A 22,139-nucleotide genomic window follows, 5' to 3' on the forward strand; every position below is an offset into this window, starting at 1 on the left:
GAGGAAGACAAAGACAACTTTGGATAGAACTATGAAGACACAGCTGAAGAAAGCGTCATGGATTTGAACAAGTCAGCCGCGTCCTGTCAATGGCAGGCAGTAGTAAGTAATTGATACGGCCAACAGATCATCAAGATTCAAAACGTCAAACAATTTCTAGAAAATTATTTATTGAATTGAAAAAATGACCAAAAAAAGAAAAATAAATAATTTTCTGAACAGGGCGAGAAGGAAATTACAAAAGCTCCCATGGCGATGAATTGATCGAGGCTTGGTCTATCCATTTTTATATTCGTGATCAGATGAGAAAAGCAGCATAGAGATGATGAGAACGAAAACCCCGAGTGGGTGAATCCCTCAGAACTATCATCATACATACAGCCTCTTGGCCTCTCTTCCGAAGGGGGGGGGGAAAAAGAGACATTTTTTGGGGCCTTCATAGTCTACCCTGCAAAACCCAGAATGCTTCGCCAACAGAGAGACGGAGAGGGGGAGAGGGGGCTGGTGATGTCTTCCCAGATAGAGAGGTTTTCCTCGTACCGGGACTCTGTCAAAGTATTGGAGGCTGACATACAGCATGCTAATTCTCTGTAAGCAGTGTTCTTGTTTTGAACTTTTATCCTGTTTCTCTTACTTTTCTATTTCGTGTTAATTTGTTTAATGATTATGTTCCTCCATTTGTGAGTTGATTTTGACTTCACTCTGTCACTGTTGCGTTAATTCCTCTTTTAGTCAGGTGGGTTTGGGTTAATTTTTTGAACTGTGCTAGGAACATCACTTTGATCACCAGTTTGACTGTCTCTGCTTGGTCTGTTACTGCTCAATTGAGGTCTATGTTGGGCTCTAAGTGCTACCTGATGATTCTAAGATTGTTCTGCTTAATTTGGGGAATCTGACATGTAGCTGCTGCAAAATAAAGGATGAGAGTGTGCAATTTTGTTTTGGGGCATTTTTGGTTCTGGAATTGGATGGATTTACTTGATGATTTTGGGCATTTCTGGGATATGTTTTCTGGTTTTGTTTTCGACGGAGATTGAATACAGGGAGCTTTACTTGTTTTCTGGTTTTGGTGTTTCATTCAAGCTGCTCTCTGTCTCTCTCTCTCTCTCTCTCTCTCTAATAAGTCAGATTCTTTGCTCTGCAGGGCTGCTGCCATTCCAAACTCGAAGGGTGGAGTTCGGCTTCGTATGAAACTGGTCTGCAATAACTGGGCACCTCTTTTCTTCTTTTTGCTTCGATGGGTTGATTATTCTTGTGCTTGTTTCTTGCCGGGGTACTTGAACCTCTTCCACATCCTTATATACAAGGTCCGTGTTTGATCGAGTTTTTATGTAGTACTTAGGCTGCATAGTCGTCTGTAAGTGCAACTGCATATTTATGTGACCTTTCCAATTTCTGTTACAGGTTTACCCGGATGGGAGACTGAGCCTTCGCGCTAACGCAAGGAAAGCAACAATACGGGACTTCTATGGTATCTGCTCGCTTTTCATTTTCTCTAACAAGTATCTTGCCGTTTCTATTGTCAGTGAACCTGCAACTTCGACTTTGATTTTCCAGAATCAGTCAGTTGAAAGAGTGCATTGGTGAAAAGTAGCTTTTCACCAACTAGTCTTCTTCAAAATTGAAGAGTAACTGTTACGCATGGGAAATGATTGATTAGAAGATACAATTCAGTGTGCTTTATTCTTAATTTGCGATTTCAAGATGTTTTTTTTATGAGAGATAGCATGATGAATTTAAAACAGTTCTTGTGATGAAACCGTGGAGTAACAGAATTTGTTTACTTAATTACTTGCAGCTGTTATACTGCCATCCCTTCGAAGACTGCATGCTAACTTGGAAGAATTGGAGAAATTTGATTTAGCCGTTAAATCCGGCAGTCAGAAGAAAGCAAAAGGAGATGAAAGATTCGCTTATGAGTTGGAGAGAGAAGATGAATGTGGGATCTGCTTGGAGCCCTGTACAAAAATGGTGTTGCCCGGTTGTTGCCACTCCATGTGCATAAAGTGCTATCGTGATTGGTAAGTAAATCACTCCTTAAACCCCGATGAAAATCTGTCAAGTGATTGTTATCAGAAATTGAAAGTCCCGTCACAACTTGATCGTCAAACTGAAAACAAATGGAACCGTGAACCGAGACCCTTTCCTGTCTGATAGTATGGGCAGAATCGTTCCGAGGTCTGAGCTTATTTATCAGTATAAAAAGCCAGCCAGACTCACCGGATTTGCTAAAACAATCAGCTAAATTCAACCTTGTTCGTGCTTGATGACTCCTGAGTAGAAAAAAGTAAAAATTCATAAATGCATGCTGGAAGATTGAATTTAGTCCTGAAGATTTGAATATTAGTGCGTAAACTGCTCAAGCAAGGCTTTTCTGCTAGAATATTAGGAAGATTGATTTGCTTCCTAATGCTCAGGCCATGTTTGAACTGTGAGCCATCCAGTCTGGTTTCGAAGACACTGCTCGTCTGTATTAAACTAATTTTTGTGTTGCTTCACAGGAACGTGAAGTCAGAGTCGTGCCCCTTCTGTCGTGGGAGCTTAAAGAGAGTGAAGTCCGAAGATCTCTGGGTCCTAACTAGTGAAGACGAAGTGGTTGACCCGGCAACGGTATCTAAAGAAGATCTCTTGCGGTTCTACCTCTACGTAAATTCCTTACCTAAAGATTGCCCCGATGCCCTTTTCCTACTCTACTATGAATACCTCATCTGATTCGTGAGGATGGATTAGAACCAGATCAATGATGTACAGATCAAAGAAGAGAAAGCTGACTGCCCAAATGTAGATAAGAGTCCGGCAAGTGAGGAGGAATTTATTTCTTCTCGTGATGTAAACGAGTCTTCATTGTACTTTGTCGAACTTTTGTCAGGATGAATAAAGAAATTAGCTCGAGCCTCAATTCAAAGAGCATAAAACAAGGAAAATCTGCGGTTAGGTTTTGTTTTTTGATGTTTTCGTAGTCGATAACAGATGATTGTCGTCTACAAAATTCTCTCTTTTTTTCTTTTGTTCGCGTTAAATATTCAACTGCCGTAACGGACTTTGAAGAAACCGATACTAGTACCTAATATATGTTGAATTTTAGTTGAAGATCGTCTTCACTGATTCTACATCATCGGGAAACCTCTACAGTAGTGTTATTCGATCATTCGCAGCCAGGTACAGTGTAAGCAAGATCGATGTAGGATATTGAGCCTAATACGCATCATTGCTGTTCGAATGATCTTGGCGATGGACATTGGATGTGTGACCAGTTACCGGCCGAGAAACTGTATGACGGATGTAATCCACTATATTTGAGTTTGACAATTTATTATCTGTTTTTGGATATTTGGCCCAAAAATATATTGCTCGGATACTTCAATATTATTAGAGAGTACCGGATTAAAAGATGGAAACTCAATAAAAAAAAAAAACTGCTAATTTTTTGGCTCATAATATTGCTAGATGGGCAGCTACGAGGGGTTAGTTCTTCGTTTAGATTTGCCGTCTTCCTTTCGTATTCAGGTATCGGAGTTGTAACTGATCCCTTTCATCTTTAAAGAAGTATTTACCATTTAGTAAAAAAAAAAAAAAAAAGAGTAAGAGAGAGATTTAGACACAAGAAAGAATATATTCCTCAATTAATTTTCAATTCCAAAAGAAAAACTCATGAATTTTGTATAATAAAAAATAAATTTTTTGTTTTTGGTAAGTTTACACTTTGTTAGAAAATGAAATCGAAATATATTAACCTTAAAAATTAATAAAGAGAGATGAAAAATTTCACGAGTATCGAACTTATTATTACGGGAGACGCGCTACTGTACTGTTCTTTAATTTTTCCTAGAAGATGGTTTCTACTTGAATGATTACAAAGACACCGGATTCCTCAATCTATATTCGTGCTTATTCGCAGGTCACAAGATAGAGATGTTACTTACATACACAAGTCCGAAAACTCATGAAGACTGACACAACTCTGAAGCCAAGAAATCAAGACAAGGCAACCTTAAACTTAGTCGCAGTTGAGCGACAATGCTGCTGCTGCTACAAGCAAATCTAAAATGGGGGCTCCAATTCAACAATTTTAAAAGTGATTGTATAAAAGGAATTTAGAAAGTGATTATATAGAAGGAGTGATTCCACCGTAGAATTGTCGGCCTTTTGTGTCGTGACGAAGTGGAAAATGTTGCAGACTGAGACCGCAATGTTGGAAAGTCCTTCAGTCTCGACCCCAGACTGGATCGACTGAGCTACATTGCACGAGGCATCAATAAGGAAAAAAAGAAAAAAAGAAAAAAAAAAGCTTGTGGATGAGATTATCTTGCCCGAAAATATCAGCTTTTTCTTATTCTTCTACCCGTCTTAGTCGAATTTCTTCCTAATTTTCCTGCAAAATTCTGCATTTTTCTTCAAGTTCATCTGCTCTCTGTTGACTGCAAAGATGGGGTTTATCCCCTTTTAGCGGAAGATTAAAGGTCTCGTCCTTCCAGTATTCGGTGATGGGTTTGCTCACTGTAGGCGGGTACAGGGCGACAACCTGCGGAGCCTTCAACTGCTCTGTTTTGAGAAACCATGGCCGGAAAGGGATTCCGAGAGCCAACTACTTCGATGTGAGACCCGAAAGTTTCGAACTTTTCAGTTCATCTCTCCTCTATGTGATTGTTCATTGAGAAGTGAAATGCTTTTTGTAGAGCCATAGAGTGGAGCTGGGGAATTTCGCTGTTAAATCCTCGGCGAAGAGATTGAGGAAACGCAGCAAGCCCAGGAAAGGTGATGATGTGGGAATTGATGAGAGCTTATTGGATGAGAAGAAGGGCCGGAATTCTGCAGATGGATCGTCCTTAAAAGTTGATCTTGCTCAAGAAGATGATAGTTCGTATGTGGGAGCATCTGCTGCTCAGGGCTCAGTGGTTATGCCCTCTAGAGATGCAGTTCTTCAAGCATGTGTAGTCACTTCAGGGTTGCTGGCTGCCCTTGGGGCCGGTATTCGGCAGGTGGGTGTCCGATACATTTCCATTTGATAACTGATATGCATTTTTGATGCAGCTTGTCAGGGCATACATGTCAGTTGTGTTGATTCTGTTTCATTCTATTATGTGTATGTTTGGGCAATGTTGTGGATTTGATAAAGCCGGTTGACTCGAAAGAGCTCACATATAAGAGCATGGGGCTCCCTCGAGACATTCCTCGAAGTGAATCACATAGCACAAAGCATTTGGGTTCCTCGTTGGTCCCTTGTGAATTTTTTTGTGTCCAACTATTCTAATGTACAGTTCACTGCCCCGATCCCATTTGCTTGCTTTTGTTGTTTGTCTCTGACGTTTACTTCACCGGTAGGCGCTTTCGTGTATATTGTCATGTGGACCGATCCTTGAATGTTTTGAATTACTAGTTCTCCGTGCTACCTGCTTTATAATATGTAGGTCTTGAATTTACAATAGACAGTGAAGCAAAGAATTTTCCTTTCTTGGTTTTGTGTTGTCCTTCTAGTAATTCACTTTTGTCAAATGGAAACTTCAGGTGTCCCATATTGCATTCATGGAAGGATTGCCAGTCACTGATTGCACCAAGGAAGTGACATGTACGATTCTACTCTTCTTCTGACTCATTGTTGATCTCTTTTTCTTTTTTTATATATCTATATGCTATTTCATTAAGTCACCGGTATTTCGTTCCTACAGCAAAGCATTTGGTTCATTCAGGAACACGTGATAGCAGAAGCAAGAAAACATCTGAGTTTAACAGAAGAGTAGGATTTAAGTTATTTGTTAAATTTGAATTTTTGAAGGAGGTTTTGGATGCCACCAATTCAAGAAATTTTCAGTGAATCCCGACATATGTTGAATGAAGACTAAAAGTTCTGCTATTATTCTGCTTTGTTATTAAGTGGGGATCGTATTATTAAGTAATCATTTTAAATCGGAACCTTGTGCACAGTTGGTTTTGAGATGTGGCATCTTGAGTTGATTACAGGACTTGTGATTCTCATATCATCATCTCGGTACCTTCTTCTCAAGACGTGGCCTGATTTTGCCGAGTCTAGTGAAGCAGCGAATCAACAGGTTTGGATTTTGATTCTGCCAATCAAAAGTTGAAGGGTCTGTGACATACTTCACTTTCAACAATCAAGTTTTGAGTGCCTTATTCATCTACTATGGCATCCCTTTATGTTTGCAGGTTCTTACTTCCCTCGAATCTTTGGATTACCCCATAGTCGCTTTTTTCCCTGGAATCAGTGAGGTACAGAAGATATCTTCTTATTTCTTGTGTTTTCCTATCTTCTTTTTTTTTTTTTCCCAAGTAATAAGTTTTCCTTTTCTTTAGTTACATCTATTTGTCGGATTTTATAAGATTGCAGTATGCTTCTTCAGGAGCTTCTTTTTCGTGGTGCTCTGATGCCAGTAATAGGACTCAACTGGACAAGTGTCCTCGTAGTTGCTTCCATATTTGGAGTTCTGCACTTAGGGAGTGGGCGGAAGTATTCCTTCGCTGTTTGGTACTCTTCTTAATCACTAATGCCCTTCTGATTCTGCAAAAGTGAGCCATTACTACTAGTCCGTCTCAGTCTATTACAAGCTGTAACTTGTAACCTGCTATGACAAACTTGGCATTGCTCATTGTCGATTACAAGCTGTCAACATTTTAGCATGCGGTAAGTTCCTGAGTAAGTGTAAGCACAGTTATCAGAACTTGATCATCCAGGAGATGGTATGACCGGGGTGGCTTTCTTCGGGACGGACCTAGACTGAATGAGCCCATGCAACTAACAGGTCTATGATACTGATAACGATGACCCCGAATATCTACTGTTCTTTGCTCAGTCAGCAGAACTAGAAAATAGGAAGCTGACTGATGCTGATAGCTTTGACCTATATATTTGGATAAGTAGCTTTGACTTATATATGCTTGTAACTTGATTTTCACATCTTGTTATTTCAGGGCAACCTTTGTTGGATTTATGTACGGTTGGGCAACAATTGCTTCGGGGAGCATCGTTGTGCCCATGGTTTCCCACGCAGTGAACAATCTTGTTGGTGGAATCTTGTGGCGGTTCGACTCAGACTCGTCAAAGCGGGAACCAAGGTGAACCTTTCTTTTGTAAACGAGAACTCTGAGAAGGTATAGTATAGATGTACATCACAGTCGAATTTAGTTCGAGATTCCTGAGGGGGCACTTCGATGAACCGAAGCGTGTGGTGGAGTTTGACAGACACAAGGTGGTCCAGCATGAAACGTGCAGCGGTTCTCCTCATGTTTCAATCGGTGGTGCATATGAAACGTTGATTTGGAATCAAGTTACTGTATGTTCGATCTTGTTATTTTATTTTAGCTTTTCCATTTCTCGGTTACAAGAGAGACCGGAATAAAAATCAAAGAGAAACACCCACACGCACATGCACCAAATCAAGTGTCATGATTCAAGATCGGGAGCGGATGTCATTACACTCTTATTTTTCTCGAATTGAAATCCTTTTTATCAACTTTGTAACATGCGTGGAAATTCTTCAGTGCAGTCACGAAAGGTTCAGCTGCTCCGAGTGGAAAACTTTCATACAAGTGCCAAAGGTTTTCGGAGAAGTTTTGAACAAGTGAGAAATGTTTTTGCATTAAAAGAAATTCATTCTTTACAAATAAAAGTGCAGTTGCGGAAAGTTTTCGCACTTTAATTCGAACTATACTTTCGAAATTCAATAAAAATAAACATTGTTTTTATTGCGCAAAATTTTTTTGCATATTAAAAACAATGTTTTGTATACAATATTTTTTTTCCTTGTACCAAATGTGCATAAGAAGAATAATATTTCATATTGACTTTCGCACTTGCATAAAATGTTGTTCAAGTGCGAATATTTTTCCTACAATATGAAATGTCGATATCCAATCACCAAAAATTTCCGCACCGAAGAATTTCCAATACATACTATATTAATCTGTTTTTTTTTTGCCTATTTTTTCCTCAGTAATGTTTATATCTTTATCCTTTTTTTTAATCCCTTGACACGTCCCTAAAATCCCGTTTTATCGATTTCACTTTTTTTAAAAAATATTTTTGGCCAATTAGTGTGTTTGTTTTCCCAATAATGTTCAACTCAACTCAACTCAACTCCACTTATCTTCAATTCAATATCACAATCATTACTTTTTTTATTTTTAAATTTTTTTAACCATTCAATTTAATTTTTAATATTAAATTCTCTCTACTATTCATTACTTTTTCACAATTTAACAACACAATCATTACTTAATCATTATTTTCTCTCAATTATTTATTGATTTTTCACATTTTTTCTCATAATTCAACAGTACAATCATTACAAACCAATTAAAATCAAAACTTAACTCAACTCTCAATCCAAACACACTTTTATCAATTTCTTATTTAAGTTGGCAACTGGCATCTAAAGCAACGGAACGAATATTCTGCTACGGAATCCCCGAAATACTAAACGCCGTTCATGGTGCGGTCTGGTTCGGCGGAAAACGTGGTCCAAAGCGAACCATTTGACGGCCGAAAAACCGAACCAGAACAGAAATACAATCATGAACAGCCCTACTATTTGGCTACGGAATCCCCAAAATAACCCCCGGAACACCCCGCGTACCGGACGAGTACGGTTCGTCGGAGGAACCGAAGTCGTTAGTCGATCCGTTTCCCTCTTGATCCTCTGTTCCTCTTTAAAAGCACAGCAATTATGTCCCATCATCGACATCCACGACAACCTTTGATCTCTCCCTCCTCACTGACGCTGTCGGATTCCTCATTCCTCTTCCGCTTTCCCTCAGCAGCCGCTGCATTTCTCGTCGGAATCGCCAACCATGTCGTCGGTAAGATTCCGGTCCTCAATTTCGTTTCGACTTTCGCGATCGTGTGTTCTTGCAGCTGGGATTGTGTAATTGGAGCCGTCTTGATGCTCAATAGTAGTTTCTATTGATTGCATTTGGTTTGCTGAGCATAGTTCCGACAATGATGGCACATTTCATTTCATTCCTGCGACGAACAGTGTACGATGGACGGAAAACTGTTTCTCGGCATGTTCAGTAATCACATTTTCAAACAAAGATCGCGATTTGCATTGATTTCCCCTGAAAAAGATTATCATTTTTGTCCTGTTAGCTTCCTTGATTAGAGCGAAAATGACGAGGTTTTGGTCCTTGCAGCATAATGACTGAATCAAATTGTTGGTACTTTCGTTTGATGCTTCATTATATGCATAAAGATAAAGATAGGACTTTCTGTTCAGTTTTTTGTTTTGTCGGAACTGGTTCGGGGTTAGTAAGGATATTGTTCTGCTATAATGCTACAGCGTGAGGGAAGGGCACTGCCGAAGTTCGGGGAATGGGACGTGAATGACCCCGCATCCGCGGATGGGTTCACTGTCATATTCAATAAGGCAAGAGACGAGAAGAAGATGGGCATCGCTTCCAGCAGCGTGAGGTCCCAGCAGACGTCAAACTGCTCCAATGAGAAAGACAAGCACGAGTATTCCCCTAAGGTAAGAGCTTCAGATTCTTGTTCGGGAAAAATAGATCCTTTTCTTGATGTGGACGCTGTTTCTGACTCTTGTTGCCGATGATCTTGGATGCAGAGAAAATGGTTCTGCTGCGTCTCTGCTTGATTGGGACTTTATACAGCTTCAAAATCTCAACATCCAGGAATCGCTTTGTCGGCTGTTAATTTTGGCCTGAATGACCACTAGAGTAGAGGGGGAAGGGAGAAAAAATGTTCATACGAGTAGCTGCCCTTGCTGTCTTCATGCCCGTATATATTGACGTTTTTTCTAGTCTTTTGGGAGCGCTGTGTAAATATAGACGAGTTTGATGATCTTTTCAAAGGCAAGAGTAATACAACGGCTTTTTATTATTGCTGCCTTCAATGATCGGTTTGAAGTTGATATTATTTCCGTTATTTTCCGTGACATGAACATCCCGACAGTTTGCTCTGAGCCGATCAATTGGGATATGCTGGCAAAAAACATTGCAGAAGATTATGCTATCTAAGATTTTCAACTGCGTGAAGAACATTCCAGATCAAGATTGCATGCCGAAAGCTTATGTGTTTCATGGATATCGCTGTTTACCGTTGACATTGTGATAAAACTGCCACCAACATTGATCTCATCCTCGCGGTGCAGAGAAATGAATGGAGGGCGTATGTCAGATGTAGTTTGATGCATGGTTAAGAAGACCGTCCACTGCAGAGCAATACAAGAGCATGCTCACATCCTCGTAAATGAGGTTGCCTTCGCGGGAAGTCGGTTGGCTTGAAAAGAAAGGTTTTGCCTCACAGCTATTTCAATTTGTTTAACATATATGTTGTCGCATGTTGAACGGACAGATGCGTGCACGCGCTACTTTATATTTATTGGTGGCCAAACTCGAGCAAGAAACTATCTAGTCTTGCTCCTTGAGAAAAACTCGTATATCTTTCAGTGTGCCTGCACATATATTATGGCACATCCGGTGAAGGTGAAGCAATGCACGTCGGAGCTGGTGTCCCGCTCGTTTGTGCGCCCTGTGGGCCTTTTGTCGGGTGGTCTGATGCCTACTACTTTTTCTGCTAGAATGCCAAGTTGATAATGTTCACATCAGTCTAAAACAACTTTACTGGTTAAACCCATGGTTGTCTCTTGTACCTCGATAGTTCTCATGTAAAGTGCTACAAACCGGAATCAACAAGGGAAAATCATGCGGGACGTGCGTTTCTTGCATGAAAAAGGGAATTATGAAGTGTAGAAATGTGATGCTTGCCGTTACGGAGGTCTTAATCAATTGACCTGTTCATGCAGATGGCGTAGGTGATCTGCGTTAACTACTTAATAAGGTTGCTTTTTCTTGCGGGACACAACTCAGTGCACAGTTGCTGGAGCTAAGTGCATTACTTCTAGATCGAAATGCAATTCCTAAATAAATATACTCGGTACAAGCTAAACCCGAGGCACACGCAACTAACACGGAGTCGCTCATTTTCCATTAATCTCGACTTTCATCTCGTCTGTGAAGGTCATAAATAAATGCATCATGGCCAAAGTAGATGTTCTTACGTCTGCCTGAGGAGACCCAGGGACTTGATGAACCGCCACATCCAATGGTCTCCGGGCTTCCTGGACGGTCCATCCTGGACCGGCTTCTCGGAAATAGAAAAAAAACAAAAAAAAATGAAAAGAGGGAAAATAATAATAATAATAATAATAATAATTTTGCAGTTGCAGATGCAGATGGGACTGGGAGCTCTTCGTCTTTGCTGTTGTTAAGGTTGAGCTGCCTGTGCTCATGATTAGACGCGGGGCGTAGTTAATTGCGGCAGTTTTCAGCTCATCTACCTTCACCGACCCCTCTGTCTCTCTCTCATGACTTCCTCTTAAATGGTCCGAGCCCCCCCCCACCCGTCTCCTCCATATCCGTACCGTAGAGAGCTCCCTCTGTGCTCTTCTTCTTGGATTGTCCGCCATTTCCGAATCGACCCTTAACCGAAAAACACCGAACCCGACAGCACATCCCGCACACCCTCCCCCCCCCCCCCCCCAACCTGGGCATCTCTTTATAAATTCTCCGCTTGCCTTCACCGAACCCATCTCTGATTTCAGCCATGGAGGGCTGCTTTCTCGACAAGCTAAAGGCCCAGCCTTTGTGGGTCCTCGTGCTGTTCGGGTTAGGATCCATCTCCGTGCTGCGCCTCTCCCTCGCTTTCCTCAACTGGGTCTATGTCAACTTCCTTAGGCCCGGGAAGAACCTCAAGAAATACGGGTCGTGGGCGGTCGTCACCGGCCCCACCGACGGAATCGGGAAGGGCTTCGCCTTCCAGTTGGCCCGGAAGGGGCTCAATTTGGTCCTCGTCGGCCGGAGCGTCGAGAAACTGAGGGACGTGTCCGATGCGATTCGGGCCAAGTACGGGAACACTCAGATCAAGACCGTGGTGGTCGACTTCTCGGGAGATCTCGACGACGGGGTCTCGAGGATTCAGGAAGTCCTCGAGGGGTTGGACGTCGGGGTTCTTATCAACAATGTGGGTATCTCCTATCCGTATGCGAGGTTCTTCCATGAGCTCGACGAAGAGCTGCTTCAGAACTTGGTCAAGGTCAATATCGAGGGGACCACTAAGGTCACTAAGGTGGTTCTCGAAGTGATGCTGAAGAGGAAGAAGGGGGCTATTGTTAACATCGGCTCCGGGGCCGCCATTGTTATTCCCTCGGATCCGCTCTATGCTGTTTATGCAGCCACAAAAGCGTAAGTTGGAGTTGCTAAGTTTGCTTTCGTGCTTCGAGTTATCAGTTGAAGTTTTGTTACTTTAAAGATGTGAACTTTTTCGGGTTCTTCAACTAGGATTGTTTTGTATCTTTAGCTAATATGGGGCCTTGCTTCTTTGTGCGTTTGATCATATTCAGGTATATTGATCAGTTCTCGAGGTGCCTCTATGTCGAGTACAAGAGGAGCGGAATCGATGTGCAGTGCCAGGTAAATGTCTTGTCCTCTGAGAAATCGTTCCCTTGTTTCTTCTTGCCTCTCTGTTGGATTTTGATGAAGTCTCTTCATTATATTGTTTGCGATTAGCTTGTCAAGTTTTAGAGAAGCTTGGTCGGATTGAGTAGCACAGTTGTTTGTACAGAGATGAAACCGAGATTCAGGATTAGTTCTTAAAATTAGAGGGAAAGAGATTTAAAGAACATTTGTGAAGAGTTTCGAGTTCAGGTGAGCAGAAACTGTCCTTGATCATCCTCCCCTTGTTCCATTCTTGTATTAGTTGCTGATCCGTGTAACTACTTCATGAAGAAGTCTTTGCTGTTGCTCTGAGATTTGAAGTGTTGATTGAATCTTAGAAACAGACTGTGCATGCCAAACTATAGTGACTGAAGTAAGACTCCAAGCTCGAGTCTGATGATGTGCTACCCAGAAACTAGTTTGTTCCGGGTTTTACACTGCATAAATGAGATTGATATCCTGCTCACAGTTTACAACTCCATTATTGGTGGTCCTCAAGCAACTATGGTATTCTTTTTTTTGCTCAATAACAATTATGGCATTCCTATTTAGGGAAATAGCAATGCTCGGTTTATTTAGTTAATTGTGCATCTTCTGCAATCGTTTGAGCTGTCGATGTACTAGAATCAGACCTTTTGTGGTTGGAATATAGAGAAATGAAGTTCTTGATATTTTAGTTCCATGGTTGGTTGAAAGACTATTTGTATAGAACCACACACTCCATTTGGTGCCTTTTCCGTTCTTTTGTACTAATCACGACCAATAGTACTAATCACGACCAAGACTTTTTTTAAGAACTTAAGGTTAGCTTGCACATGACACTTTCATGGCAAGCTATGGTCTGCCTTTAAATGACTTAGCCGCATGGATCTTATGACTGCGTTTGGTTTCAGAAAACAGCCTCCTGTTTTCTTGCGTGGTTCAGTTCATCTCTTTCAGAAAACAAAATATAAGTCTCGGTCCAATCTTGAAAAATCGCCTCTTTGGAAGTATTATTTGGACAGTCAGTATTGTTGTTTCCATGCTTTGCAAGAGAAAAGTGGGCGATCTTTCTTTTCCCTTTTCTTTGGGTAATAAGCTGGCATTCCTAGAATTTAAAGTTCTCCGTCTTCTTTCCTATGGCTGGTTAGTCGAAATGAGCCGCCAATATCAGAAAACAGAAAAATTGCCTCGGTTGTTCTTTGCCGTAATAGGTGCAGAGTAGAGGTGAATTTCGTGTTTCTTTTGGATATGATTGACTCCAGCGCTTGTTCCAGAGGTGGCACATTTGTACATTTTGGTCTTTTCTTTTGCTCTTGTACGCGATTTGCACCTGTTTGACGTGTTCATTGACGAAATACGTTTATTTACCATTCAAGAACATGAGATGAGATAATGTAATGGACTCCTGCAGCTTCGTCTAACTCGTGGTTGGCTTTTCTCTTTTCCTTTTCTGCAGGTCCCACTTTACGTGGCAACAAAGATGGCATCGATAAGGCGATCTTCCTTCTTCGTCCCATCAGCAGAGGGCTACGCTCGGGCAGCTTTGCGTTGGATTGGATATGAGCCCCGTTGCACTCCCTACTGGCCCCACACCCTCCTCTGGGCCCTCGCTTCCTCCCTGCCTGAGTCCCTTGTCGATTCTTGGAGGCTCGGGTACTGCCTCAAGATTCGGAAGAGAGGGCAGCTCAAGGATTCCCGGAAGAAGGAATAGATGATAAATAGGACTTTTGTTCCAATTAACTTAATGAGCAGATACACGGGCACAAATTAATCTTTGTGATGTTTATTTCCGGGCGTCGCATATTTTTCATGGTCGTATGAATTCGGAGTCCTGAAGACTTTCGCTTTTTTTTCCGCCGTATTGCGAGTCTCAAACGTTCGATTTATATTGTCAAGCATTGCGTTTATTGTTTTTGTGTTTGGTCCCTTATCTTTCATTCCAAAGTGGATCAAATCACTGGTTAAAAAACGACTAAGCTTAATTCTATTGTCATAAACTCTATGTCAATATTTCTCTCCCTAACCAAATTTAAACAGCTAATTTTGATTTTCATGTATCCGTTGAGCCAAAATCGAATAAGAATATATTCTTTTGAAATATTTTTCGCTTATAAATAAGATTCAAAAATCTGAATAGTGAATAAAAATAAAGGGAAAAGGGAACCTCATATTTGATATTCAAATCTAAAATTTATTGATTTCAAATCATATCAAATCTAAAATTTATTGATTTCAAATCAAAACGTGTCATTGCATTATAGCCCATTTATTTGATTTTAAGACGAACTAAATATATTGTAATCGCTAATCAATAGCACGACATGGCTGAGGCGGTGTTTCCTAACACTTGCACTAGTTAGGGGAGTTTTTGTAAATATATGAAAAGTTAAGGGGTGATCTGTCAAAATTGTATATTTCCAATTTCCCACGCTCTCCCTCGTCTTCTACATGCCGTCCCAATCCTCCATTAATGGAGCCTTTGGCAAGAGCTCCGCCTCTCTCTTCGACCGTAGCGCAGTAAACCCTATCAAAGCCCTTCGCTTCAGCTTCTCAACGAAAACGTCGACTGCCTCTGGCACCACCGTCCCGGTAAAGATGGCGCGACTGATTTCCTCCGCCGACTCAGGCGCTGGCGCCGCCACTGCGTCGCACCGCGTGGTGTTTGTGGACACCAGCCTCGACACTCACCTCGCGATGGCCGTCTCCGAATCCGACACAGTTTCGGACCTCAAAAGTAATGAAGCTATTGAGATTTTCACTAAAAATGACTGATTTGTTGGAAGGATGAAATTTGGTGTCAGTATAAAGCTTTAGCTTGATTCTTCATAGCCTGCATTTGCACACTGAAATGATTCTTTCCCATCAGAGGATCTCCTCATCTGGTCGAATACACGGTCTTATATTGTTCGATTGATTATGCGTATGCAACTTCTGCTGGAGTTGCGTCTTAGATTTTGGGGAAACACCTTTAGATAATGTTCAGTTTGGTTGAATAGCATTGTGCAGTGAACTTAGGAATACTGGTTGGCATTTGTTTGCAGAGAAAATTATTCGAGCGCACCAACAGTGCTTTCCGCAGTTTGGGGAGATCAAAATCAACGCAGTAAAGGTGTGTTGCCTTGGCATGAAGGGCATGGCTTAGATAATGTTGTCCGTGTACTAAAATGCTGATGATATTTCATAACCTGACAGGTCAACCGAAGAGGGCACTCTTATCACTTATCCGACTTCATAATTGTGATAAGTGCGTTCGATGGGGTGAAGAAAGGTTGGTTTCTTTATTTTGATGCTTCGAGTCCAGTGGAGCGCCAATGTCACCCTGGGGAACCTCCTAATGCTATAGTGGAGATTAAGGAAAGGAGTAATGAACATGGGACCGTTGCTGCCATAGAACATGGCAGTGAAGCTATACCAGATTTAAGGGTTGCATTTGAAGCGCATGGTCAAGAAACTTTGCTGCCAGTTGTGAAGTGCTTGGAATTACGAGATGAAGGCAGTCCAATGGAAATTAATCCAAGTAAGAAAAGGAGGAAAATGAAAAGTGAAGCAACAGAACCTCTCAATTCATCCGATGCTATTGTTCTTCCTTCTGGGAAGGATGTTTTGGACCAGATTCATGGGGAAACGATGGAAGTTGATACTGGGGCTGCTGTTACCAACCTTGAGAAAGCCATTGTCTTAGGAAATGTTCATGCTGCGCCTTTTCCTGAAGTCCTTGATAGTATCGAGAAGGCTGATGATGCTCTTATTCAGCGAGCAGGTAAGAGTATGGTAATTTCCCCCATTATTATTTTGCCTATGTGTAATGAAGTAGACATAGGGAGTTTAAAGGGATTATAGGATTTATAACATTTTCTTCTTCTTTTCAGATGCTGAGATGAATGATCTGGGTGCTGCTAAAAAGGAAAACCAAAGTGCTGCCGACTTTGTTGACGAGGATTGCTCTCTTTTTCATGAGATGGACGTTGGACTTCCCTCAGCTGGGAATGCTGCTTTAGCCAATAATCAACTATCGGAAACTGGTCGACGTGATACGAATAAAATGTTGCAGGCTAACGATGCTCATGTGGGTGCTGAAGAAGTTAGTGTTGTCCGTGCAGTAGATACTGAAAATATTCAGGAAAATACAGTTTGTCCAAAAAGAAGGAAGAAGAGTAGCAGAAGAAAGTCTTCTGCTGGAGAAAAATTGGAAATATCAAATTCAATAAGTCATGATAATTCTTTCATTGAGCTTCAGCAAGCTGTAGATTATATTCAATCTGAAAATAGGCTGAATGATGAAAAGAGCTTGTCAGAGGAGGGAAAGGAAGTAGCAGTTGCAGATGCAGACAAAAACACTGGCAAGGAGCATGGACTTGAGACAGGAATCTCTCGGGAAATCACAGAAAATGCTGAAATTGCTGTGGAGAAGATGAAGAAGAGTCGTAAGAGACGGATTTTGAAGGAGACAAATGTTGATCAGAGAAGTGATAGACCTGAACAAGAGCAAAGCAGTCAATCGAAAGTGGAGAGAAACAAAATAGCAGTTGTGGATGCAAATGAGAAGTGTGGTAAGGAGCATGAAATCGACATGGGAATATCTGGGGAAATTGCAGAAACTGCTGAAAGTGTCATAGGGAAGACTAAAAGAAGAACTAAGAAACAGAGTTCTAAGGATGACCAGACAAGTGATAGGCCTGGGAGAGAGCAAAGCAGTCCATCGAAAGACGAGGGAAAAGAAACCAGGTCAATGGCTGCTGATCAGAAATTTGACGAGGAGCACATGGATGATGTGGGATCTCTGCAGCATATCCCAGATAAAGCAGCAGTTGAAGATGACCTTGAGGCGAAGATACAGAAGAAGAAAACTAGGAAACGGAGTTCTAAGGAGAAGAAAGATGATCAATCTATTGATGACATCGGAAAAGAGCAAAGCTATTTGCCTCAAGCAGAAGGAAGAGATGCGCCGGCTGTGGATGCTGATGGCAAGGACATTACAGAGAAATCGGCAGATGCTGATAATCTCGAGGAGAAGACAAAGAAAAAAGCTACGAGACAGAGATCTAAGGAGAGAAATGCTGATAGAATTGATAAAGTAGAAGCGAGTTTATCTCAAGCAGAGGGAGCAAAAACAATAGCTAATATGGTTGCTGAAAATATATACTATGAGCAGAGTGGAAGTGAGATGGAACAGTCTTGTCAGTACACCGAAAAGTCAGCGGATGCAGATAATGGCAAGGACAAGAGAAAGAAGAAGACTATGCGACGGAGTTCTAAGGAGAAGAATGTTGATCTGTCCAATGATGGAGTTGATAAAGAAGCCAATTTCTCTGGAGCAGAAGGTGGAGAAGCAGTGGCTACTGTGACTGCTGAGGGTAAACCATATGAGCCAAATGGAAATGAGACAGAACGGTTGGGTCTGGTCATGGAAAATTCAGCACATGTAGATATAGGTAAGGAGAAGAAAAGGAAGAAAACAACGAGGAGTTCTAGGGAGAAGAATACTGATCAATCCAGTGATAGAATTGATAAAGACCAAAACTATATTTCTCAAGTGGAGGGGGCAGTGGTCGCTGCCAGTAAGACATCTGAAGGAGAGGATGGAAATGAGAGGCAATCCTCATTGCAGATTATCGAAAAGCCAGCAAAGGCAGATAATAATGACGAGAAGATGCAGGAGAAAGCTAAGGACTGGGGTAATAAGAATAAGGATATTGATCAGTCCAGTGATATAACTGAAAAGGAGGACAGGAATCACTCTCGTGGTGCAGAGGGAAAGAAAACAGCAGTTGTGAATGCTGATGAAAACTTGAATCTCGATCATGGAGATAATAATGGGGAGAAGGCTGAGAAGAGAACTAAAAGTAGGCAAAGTTCCCAAAAGAGTATCCGATCTAATAGGGAGGCAAAGGATTTAACCTCCAGTCATAGCGCGATGGAGAAGGATACTAGTAATTTGGGAAGCTCTGTCATAATGGCCAAAGGAAAGAAGTCAAAGGCAACAGGTTCAATAGCTGAGAGAAATGATCAAGACTTGAAAGCCCAGAGAACAGCCGAGGTTACAGTTGATCCTACTACTAATAGCAATTCTGATATTGCTCGAGTGCAATCATTAGAAGCAAATAAACAGGGCGTCCCCCTTAATGAAGTTGCTGATAATCTTCTCCTAGACGATCATGCAGGTGAAGCGAATAATCCTGTGGATGAATTGCATGGGAGAGAGATCAACTTCAGGGAATATTTTGTGCCTCGGCAATCCCAGCAGGAAGTTGCTGCTTCTGGTAATTCCTCAGTCGTCAAAGTGCCAAAGGAAAACAGAGCAGGGAGAGACCTGAAAGTTAAGAGTGGAAAAAGGAAATCGGCATCGTCTGCTATGACAGGATCGCTTCACCTAAATGAACAAACTGGTGAAGAAACATCTCGATTCAGTAAGTCTGATAAACTCACCTCTCCAGTCAAGAAGATCCGTAAAACTCATGGACGTGAAAGTCAAGCATCGGCATTCCCTAAGCCCAAAATCATGGAATTTAATGCTAATTCAGAGAGGGACAGCGAAAATTCTGCTGCATCAAATTCTGACATGAAAGGGTCGAAGAAACCTAAAAGGGGCCGTTCCAGTGTAGACCGCTTCCGTGTAGCTATTAGAAAGCCTTCCAACAAGAACAAGGGAGAAGTTGTGGATAGCTCCGAACGCAAGAGAAGTCTCTTATCTTTATCTGGTGCGATTTTCATGGAAGAAAGCAGTGGGAGTTCCGAACGTAAGGGAGTCGAGAATTCAGATGCAAGCACCAGGACCCCATCTGACAATTCATTGTCAGACAGCTCCGACAGCGATACCCTGAATGATGGTACGCTAAAATTTGTTTTCCCAAATAATAATCTGTCATCCCTTGTTTTATGCGATTGAAATGATCTGTTCTGGTTTCTTTTGAAGCTTCGGGAGCTTCCTGTCACTAATTTCTTCTTTTTTTTTTTGCTGGACCTTCTTGTTTAGATTCTAGAAGAGACGGGGAACATAGCAAAGGCAAATCAAGGTTGGTGCTTAATCAAGTCGAGCTTCTTGCACTCTTGATTCCTGCATGTCAGTGCAATTTGTTTTCCTCTCCGTATCACTCCTCATTGCATTGCTTGGTTTTCTCTGGAACAGCATTAAAGGGGTGGAGAGTCTGTCCATGGACAGAATCCTCAGGAGTTCGAGTGGGTACAAGAAGGCCAGGCTAGCCGCTGCATCACAACTGGAAGAAAATGAGAGCCAGCCCGTTGAATTTGTTCCCGACAGTCAGGCCAACGTCTGAGCACAAAGAAGTGAAAGACGGGGCGGCAGGTCAGATCAAGATATACCTATTTAAGGAGATTATGGCATTCTGGGTTTTCTGCTGCTGCTTTTTTCGCCGTCATTGTTCGGCCAATTTCAGTATGCTTCTCTTTGTTCGCCAGTCTCCAATCGACGGCCCAAGGGATGAGGTCTCAATAATGCAGATCAGGGAAGCTTGGGCTGAGTTTTGCTTTACAGAAAATATGATTTTTTGGAGAAGCAACATTTTTGTCATGTTCAATGTGGTTCGAGGTGGTGAGAGAGGACACTTACAAATTGTTTAGCTTTCTCATTATACACCCGGTATCAGTTCATCGACCCAAAAATGAGGAAGTTATATAGAAAGGTGTGGTTACTTTGGTATTATGCCACTTATATTAAATTATTGTTATTTCATTCTACTTAATCGACGGACACAATTATCGAATGATTCGGAATCAGCAGGAGAAACAAGAATATACATAAATGATTACCTATCTTGGTTATTATACAGTTGTACACCCTAATGTTAAGCACAAAATGCACTGTAATAAAGAGCAAAAAAGGGTGGAGAATAACAAAGTTCATTGACAGAAAGTGCATAGTTACAAGGTTGTCTCTGTGCCATCGCACTTTCAATACAAAACCAATCGGTCGTCCCTTCTCTGCCGTCCCTCTTTCTTCATCACTGAGACCTCATCCTGTTGAGTTGGTTCAGAGCGGGCTGCAAGATGTTGTAGAGGACCCAGAGGATCGCCGGAGCCACCACAAAGAGCAGGAGCTGTCCCCGGTTGTCCCCGCCGGCTGAGGCGTCGGCGATCATCGAGATGGGCCCCGTGACTGCCTCGGCACTCGGGCTGAACATGAACCCTGATGCCCCTACGGCCCCGAGCCCAAGCCCCACGATCAGGCCCTTGGAGCTCCGCATCCGGTTGAGCTGGTTCAGGGCCGGCTGGAGGATGTTGAAGAGGACCCACGCGATCGCTGGGATGATCGGCAGCAAGAGGGCGAGACCCCGGTTGTCTCCTCCCTCGGCGAGCTCTGCAATCTGCTGGGCGGCGAGCGCAGGCTCTGACACGGCGAGGGTTGAGAAGACTGCTCCCGCAATGGCCGAAGCGGAGAGGCAGAGCTCCGCCGGGGTCCTGGCCTCGGAGAGGGCCACGAGACCCTTCGGGAGGTTAGGGATGGAGAGGAGGGAGGCGGGCTTCCCGGGAACCTTCACGGGGTTGGGGCCCTTGAGGCACTTGACATTGAGAGTGGCCATGGTAGCTACTGTTGCCGCCATTGGAGCTTTGTTTCTTCCTTGCGGTTGGTTCCTCTTCCGTCTGTCTGTCTGTCTCTGTGTGCAAGGCAAAGGAGTGAGTTGGAGGAGATGATAATATCCTTTGAGAAGATGATGAGTGTCCAATGGCGATGGGAGCTCTCTCTGGATTCTTCTCTTATCCTTAGAGCTCCAATGGGAAGGTTTGAGCCTCATGTTGCATGGCCCACCTTCGGTTTCTTATCACTTGTTATTGGTTGAAAGCCGATCGTGTGAGATTTTGGGTCTATAATTTAGTGTAATAATCCGAAAACAGAGTTTTCGAGCCAAATCATCAGTTACGTCGAGGAGTAAGCGCATACGCTCGGGATCACTCCTCCCTCCACACAAATTTCAGGTCTACTTACATTCTACGGTGTATTTGTAGGGGATGTCGGAATCAACACTCGATTATACGATGCGGTTCAGCCACGTCATATAGACCGAATGCATTGGTTCGGAATGCCAAATGGGTAATTAGTATTAGACTTGATTGGTTGAGGAAATGCATCGCATGGACCACATTGGTATTGAAAATGTATAATTAGTATGATTAGATCAGCATCAGCCTACGGCATAAATACCAGGGTGGCTTTCCCTCTATTCTGATCGACGGATAGACAGTGAGAGGTCCAGACTACTTAGCTCTTATTGGACCTGATACAGGACATCAAGGCCCAAGCCCAATCAACGTTTATTTTATTTTTATTTTTTTTCCTTTTAACCTTGAATATCGACTTCGTCTAATTAGAGACCGATTCTAGATCAACTGAGTATATTTTTCATGTGCACATTGGTATTCGGAAATTCAATGAGTCTCGACTACGTCACTTTGAATTTAGTTGGTTCATTAATAGATAAAACTCTCTCAGATTCACAGCGTGAATTTATATTGATGCCACCAAATTTTGTGGAACAACCAAGGACTCGTCATAACCGGAACTAGTGCCTTATCAACTTAAGAGCCAGTATTGTGTAACTTAAAATGGATTATTATAGCCGGCTATATGTGCAGTTGGCTCGTAGTTTGCAGATTTTTTTTCTTTTTAATAATAAAACATCAATGGATTTAATTTCACCAAGGAGGCTCCTTAAAAAGAGCAAATAAGAAATTAGATTAAT

General features: G+C 42.1%; 6 protein-coding genes across 8 annotated transcripts; 5 read left to right on the forward strand and 1 right to left on the reverse strand.

Annotated features, from left to right (window-relative positions):
• Positions 1-181: 181 nt before the first annotated feature.
• LOC116199417 (E3 ubiquitin-protein ligase AIRP2-like) lies at positions 182-2,924 on the forward strand. Its single transcript, XM_031529760.1, has 5 exons — positions 182-590; positions 1,145-1,307; positions 1,405-1,471; positions 1,799-2,021; positions 2,502-2,924. The coding sequence occupies exons 1-5, from the start codon at positions 463-465 to the stop codon at positions 2,710-2,712; spliced, it is 792 nt and encodes a 263-aa protein (XP_031385620.1). The 5' UTR covers positions 182-462; the 3' UTR covers positions 2,713-2,924.
• Positions 2,925-4,179: 1,255 nt separating this feature from the next.
• LOC116201943 lies at positions 4,180-7,407 on the forward strand. Of its 2 annotated transcripts, none has more exons than XM_031533428.1 (7): positions 4,180-4,595; positions 4,685-4,979; positions 5,506-5,566; positions 5,923-6,047; positions 6,163-6,225; positions 6,357-6,481; positions 6,925-7,407. In XM_031533428.1, the coding sequence occupies exons 1-7, from the start codon at positions 4,558-4,560 to the stop codon at positions 7,070-7,072; spliced, it is 855 nt and encodes a 284-aa protein (XP_031389288.1). In that variant the 5' UTR covers positions 4,180-4,557; the 3' UTR covers positions 7,073-7,407. The 2 variants fall into 2 exon arrangements, with proteins under 2 accessions (XP_031389288.1, XP_031389285.1); XM_031533425.1 differs by having other exon boundaries at positions 4,196-4,595; positions 4,677-4,979.
• A 1,190-nt stretch (positions 7,408-8,597) lies between these two features.
• Positions 8,598-9,860, forward strand: LOC116200667 (protein NOI4-like). Its single transcript, XM_031531506.1, has 3 exons — positions 8,598-8,811; positions 9,291-9,479; positions 9,573-9,860. Exons 1-3 carry the CDS (start codon positions 8,803-8,805, stop codon positions 9,600-9,602), a joined length of 228 nt encoding a protein of 75 aa, XP_031387366.1. The 5' UTR covers positions 8,598-8,802; the 3' UTR covers positions 9,603-9,860.
• Positions 9,861-11,236: 1,376 nt separating this feature from the next.
• LOC116200665 (very-long-chain 3-oxoacyl-CoA reductase 1) lies at positions 11,237-14,358 on the forward strand. The gene is made up of 3 exons (XM_031531504.1): positions 11,237-12,210; positions 12,369-12,438; positions 13,901-14,358. The coding sequence occupies exons 1-3, from the start codon at positions 11,573-11,575 to the stop codon at positions 14,153-14,155; spliced, it is 963 nt and encodes a 320-aa protein (XP_031387364.1). The 5' UTR covers positions 11,237-11,572; the 3' UTR covers positions 14,156-14,358.
• Positions 14,359-14,887: 529 nt separating this feature from the next.
• LOC116200664 (biorientation of chromosomes in cell division protein 1-like 1) lies at positions 14,888-20,104 on the forward strand. Of its 2 annotated transcripts, XM_031531503.1 has the most exons (7): positions 14,888-15,178; positions 15,486-15,553; positions 15,637-16,204; positions 16,314-19,271; positions 19,418-19,457; positions 19,571-19,747; positions 19,861-20,104. In XM_031531503.1, the coding sequence occupies exons 1-6, from the start codon at positions 14,893-14,895 to the stop codon at positions 19,716-19,718; spliced, it is 4,068 nt and encodes a 1,355-aa protein (XP_031387363.1). In that variant the 5' UTR covers positions 14,888-14,892; the 3' UTR covers positions 19,719-19,747; positions 19,861-20,104. The 2 variants fall into 2 exon arrangements, with proteins under 2 accessions (XP_031387363.1, XP_031387361.1); XM_031531501.1 differs by having other exon boundaries at positions 19,571-20,104.
• Positions 20,105-20,181: 77 nt separating this feature from the next.
• LOC116200666 (photosystem II core complex proteins psbY, chloroplastic) lies at positions 20,182-21,139 on the reverse strand. Its single transcript, XM_031531505.1, has one exon. It carries the CDS (start codon positions 21,000-21,002, stop codon positions 20,403-20,405), a length of 600 nt encoding a protein of 199 aa, XP_031387365.1. The 5' UTR covers positions 21,003-21,139; the 3' UTR covers positions 20,182-20,402.
• Positions 21,140-22,139: the final 1,000 nt, after the last annotated feature.

Source organism: Punica granatum, chromosome 3, assembly GCF_007655135.1.
Source record: "Punica granatum isolate Tunisia-2019 chromosome 3, ASM765513v2, whole genome shotgun sequence".
Taxonomy (NCBI): Eukaryota; Viridiplantae; Streptophyta; class Magnoliopsida; order Myrtales; family Lythraceae; genus Punica; species Punica granatum.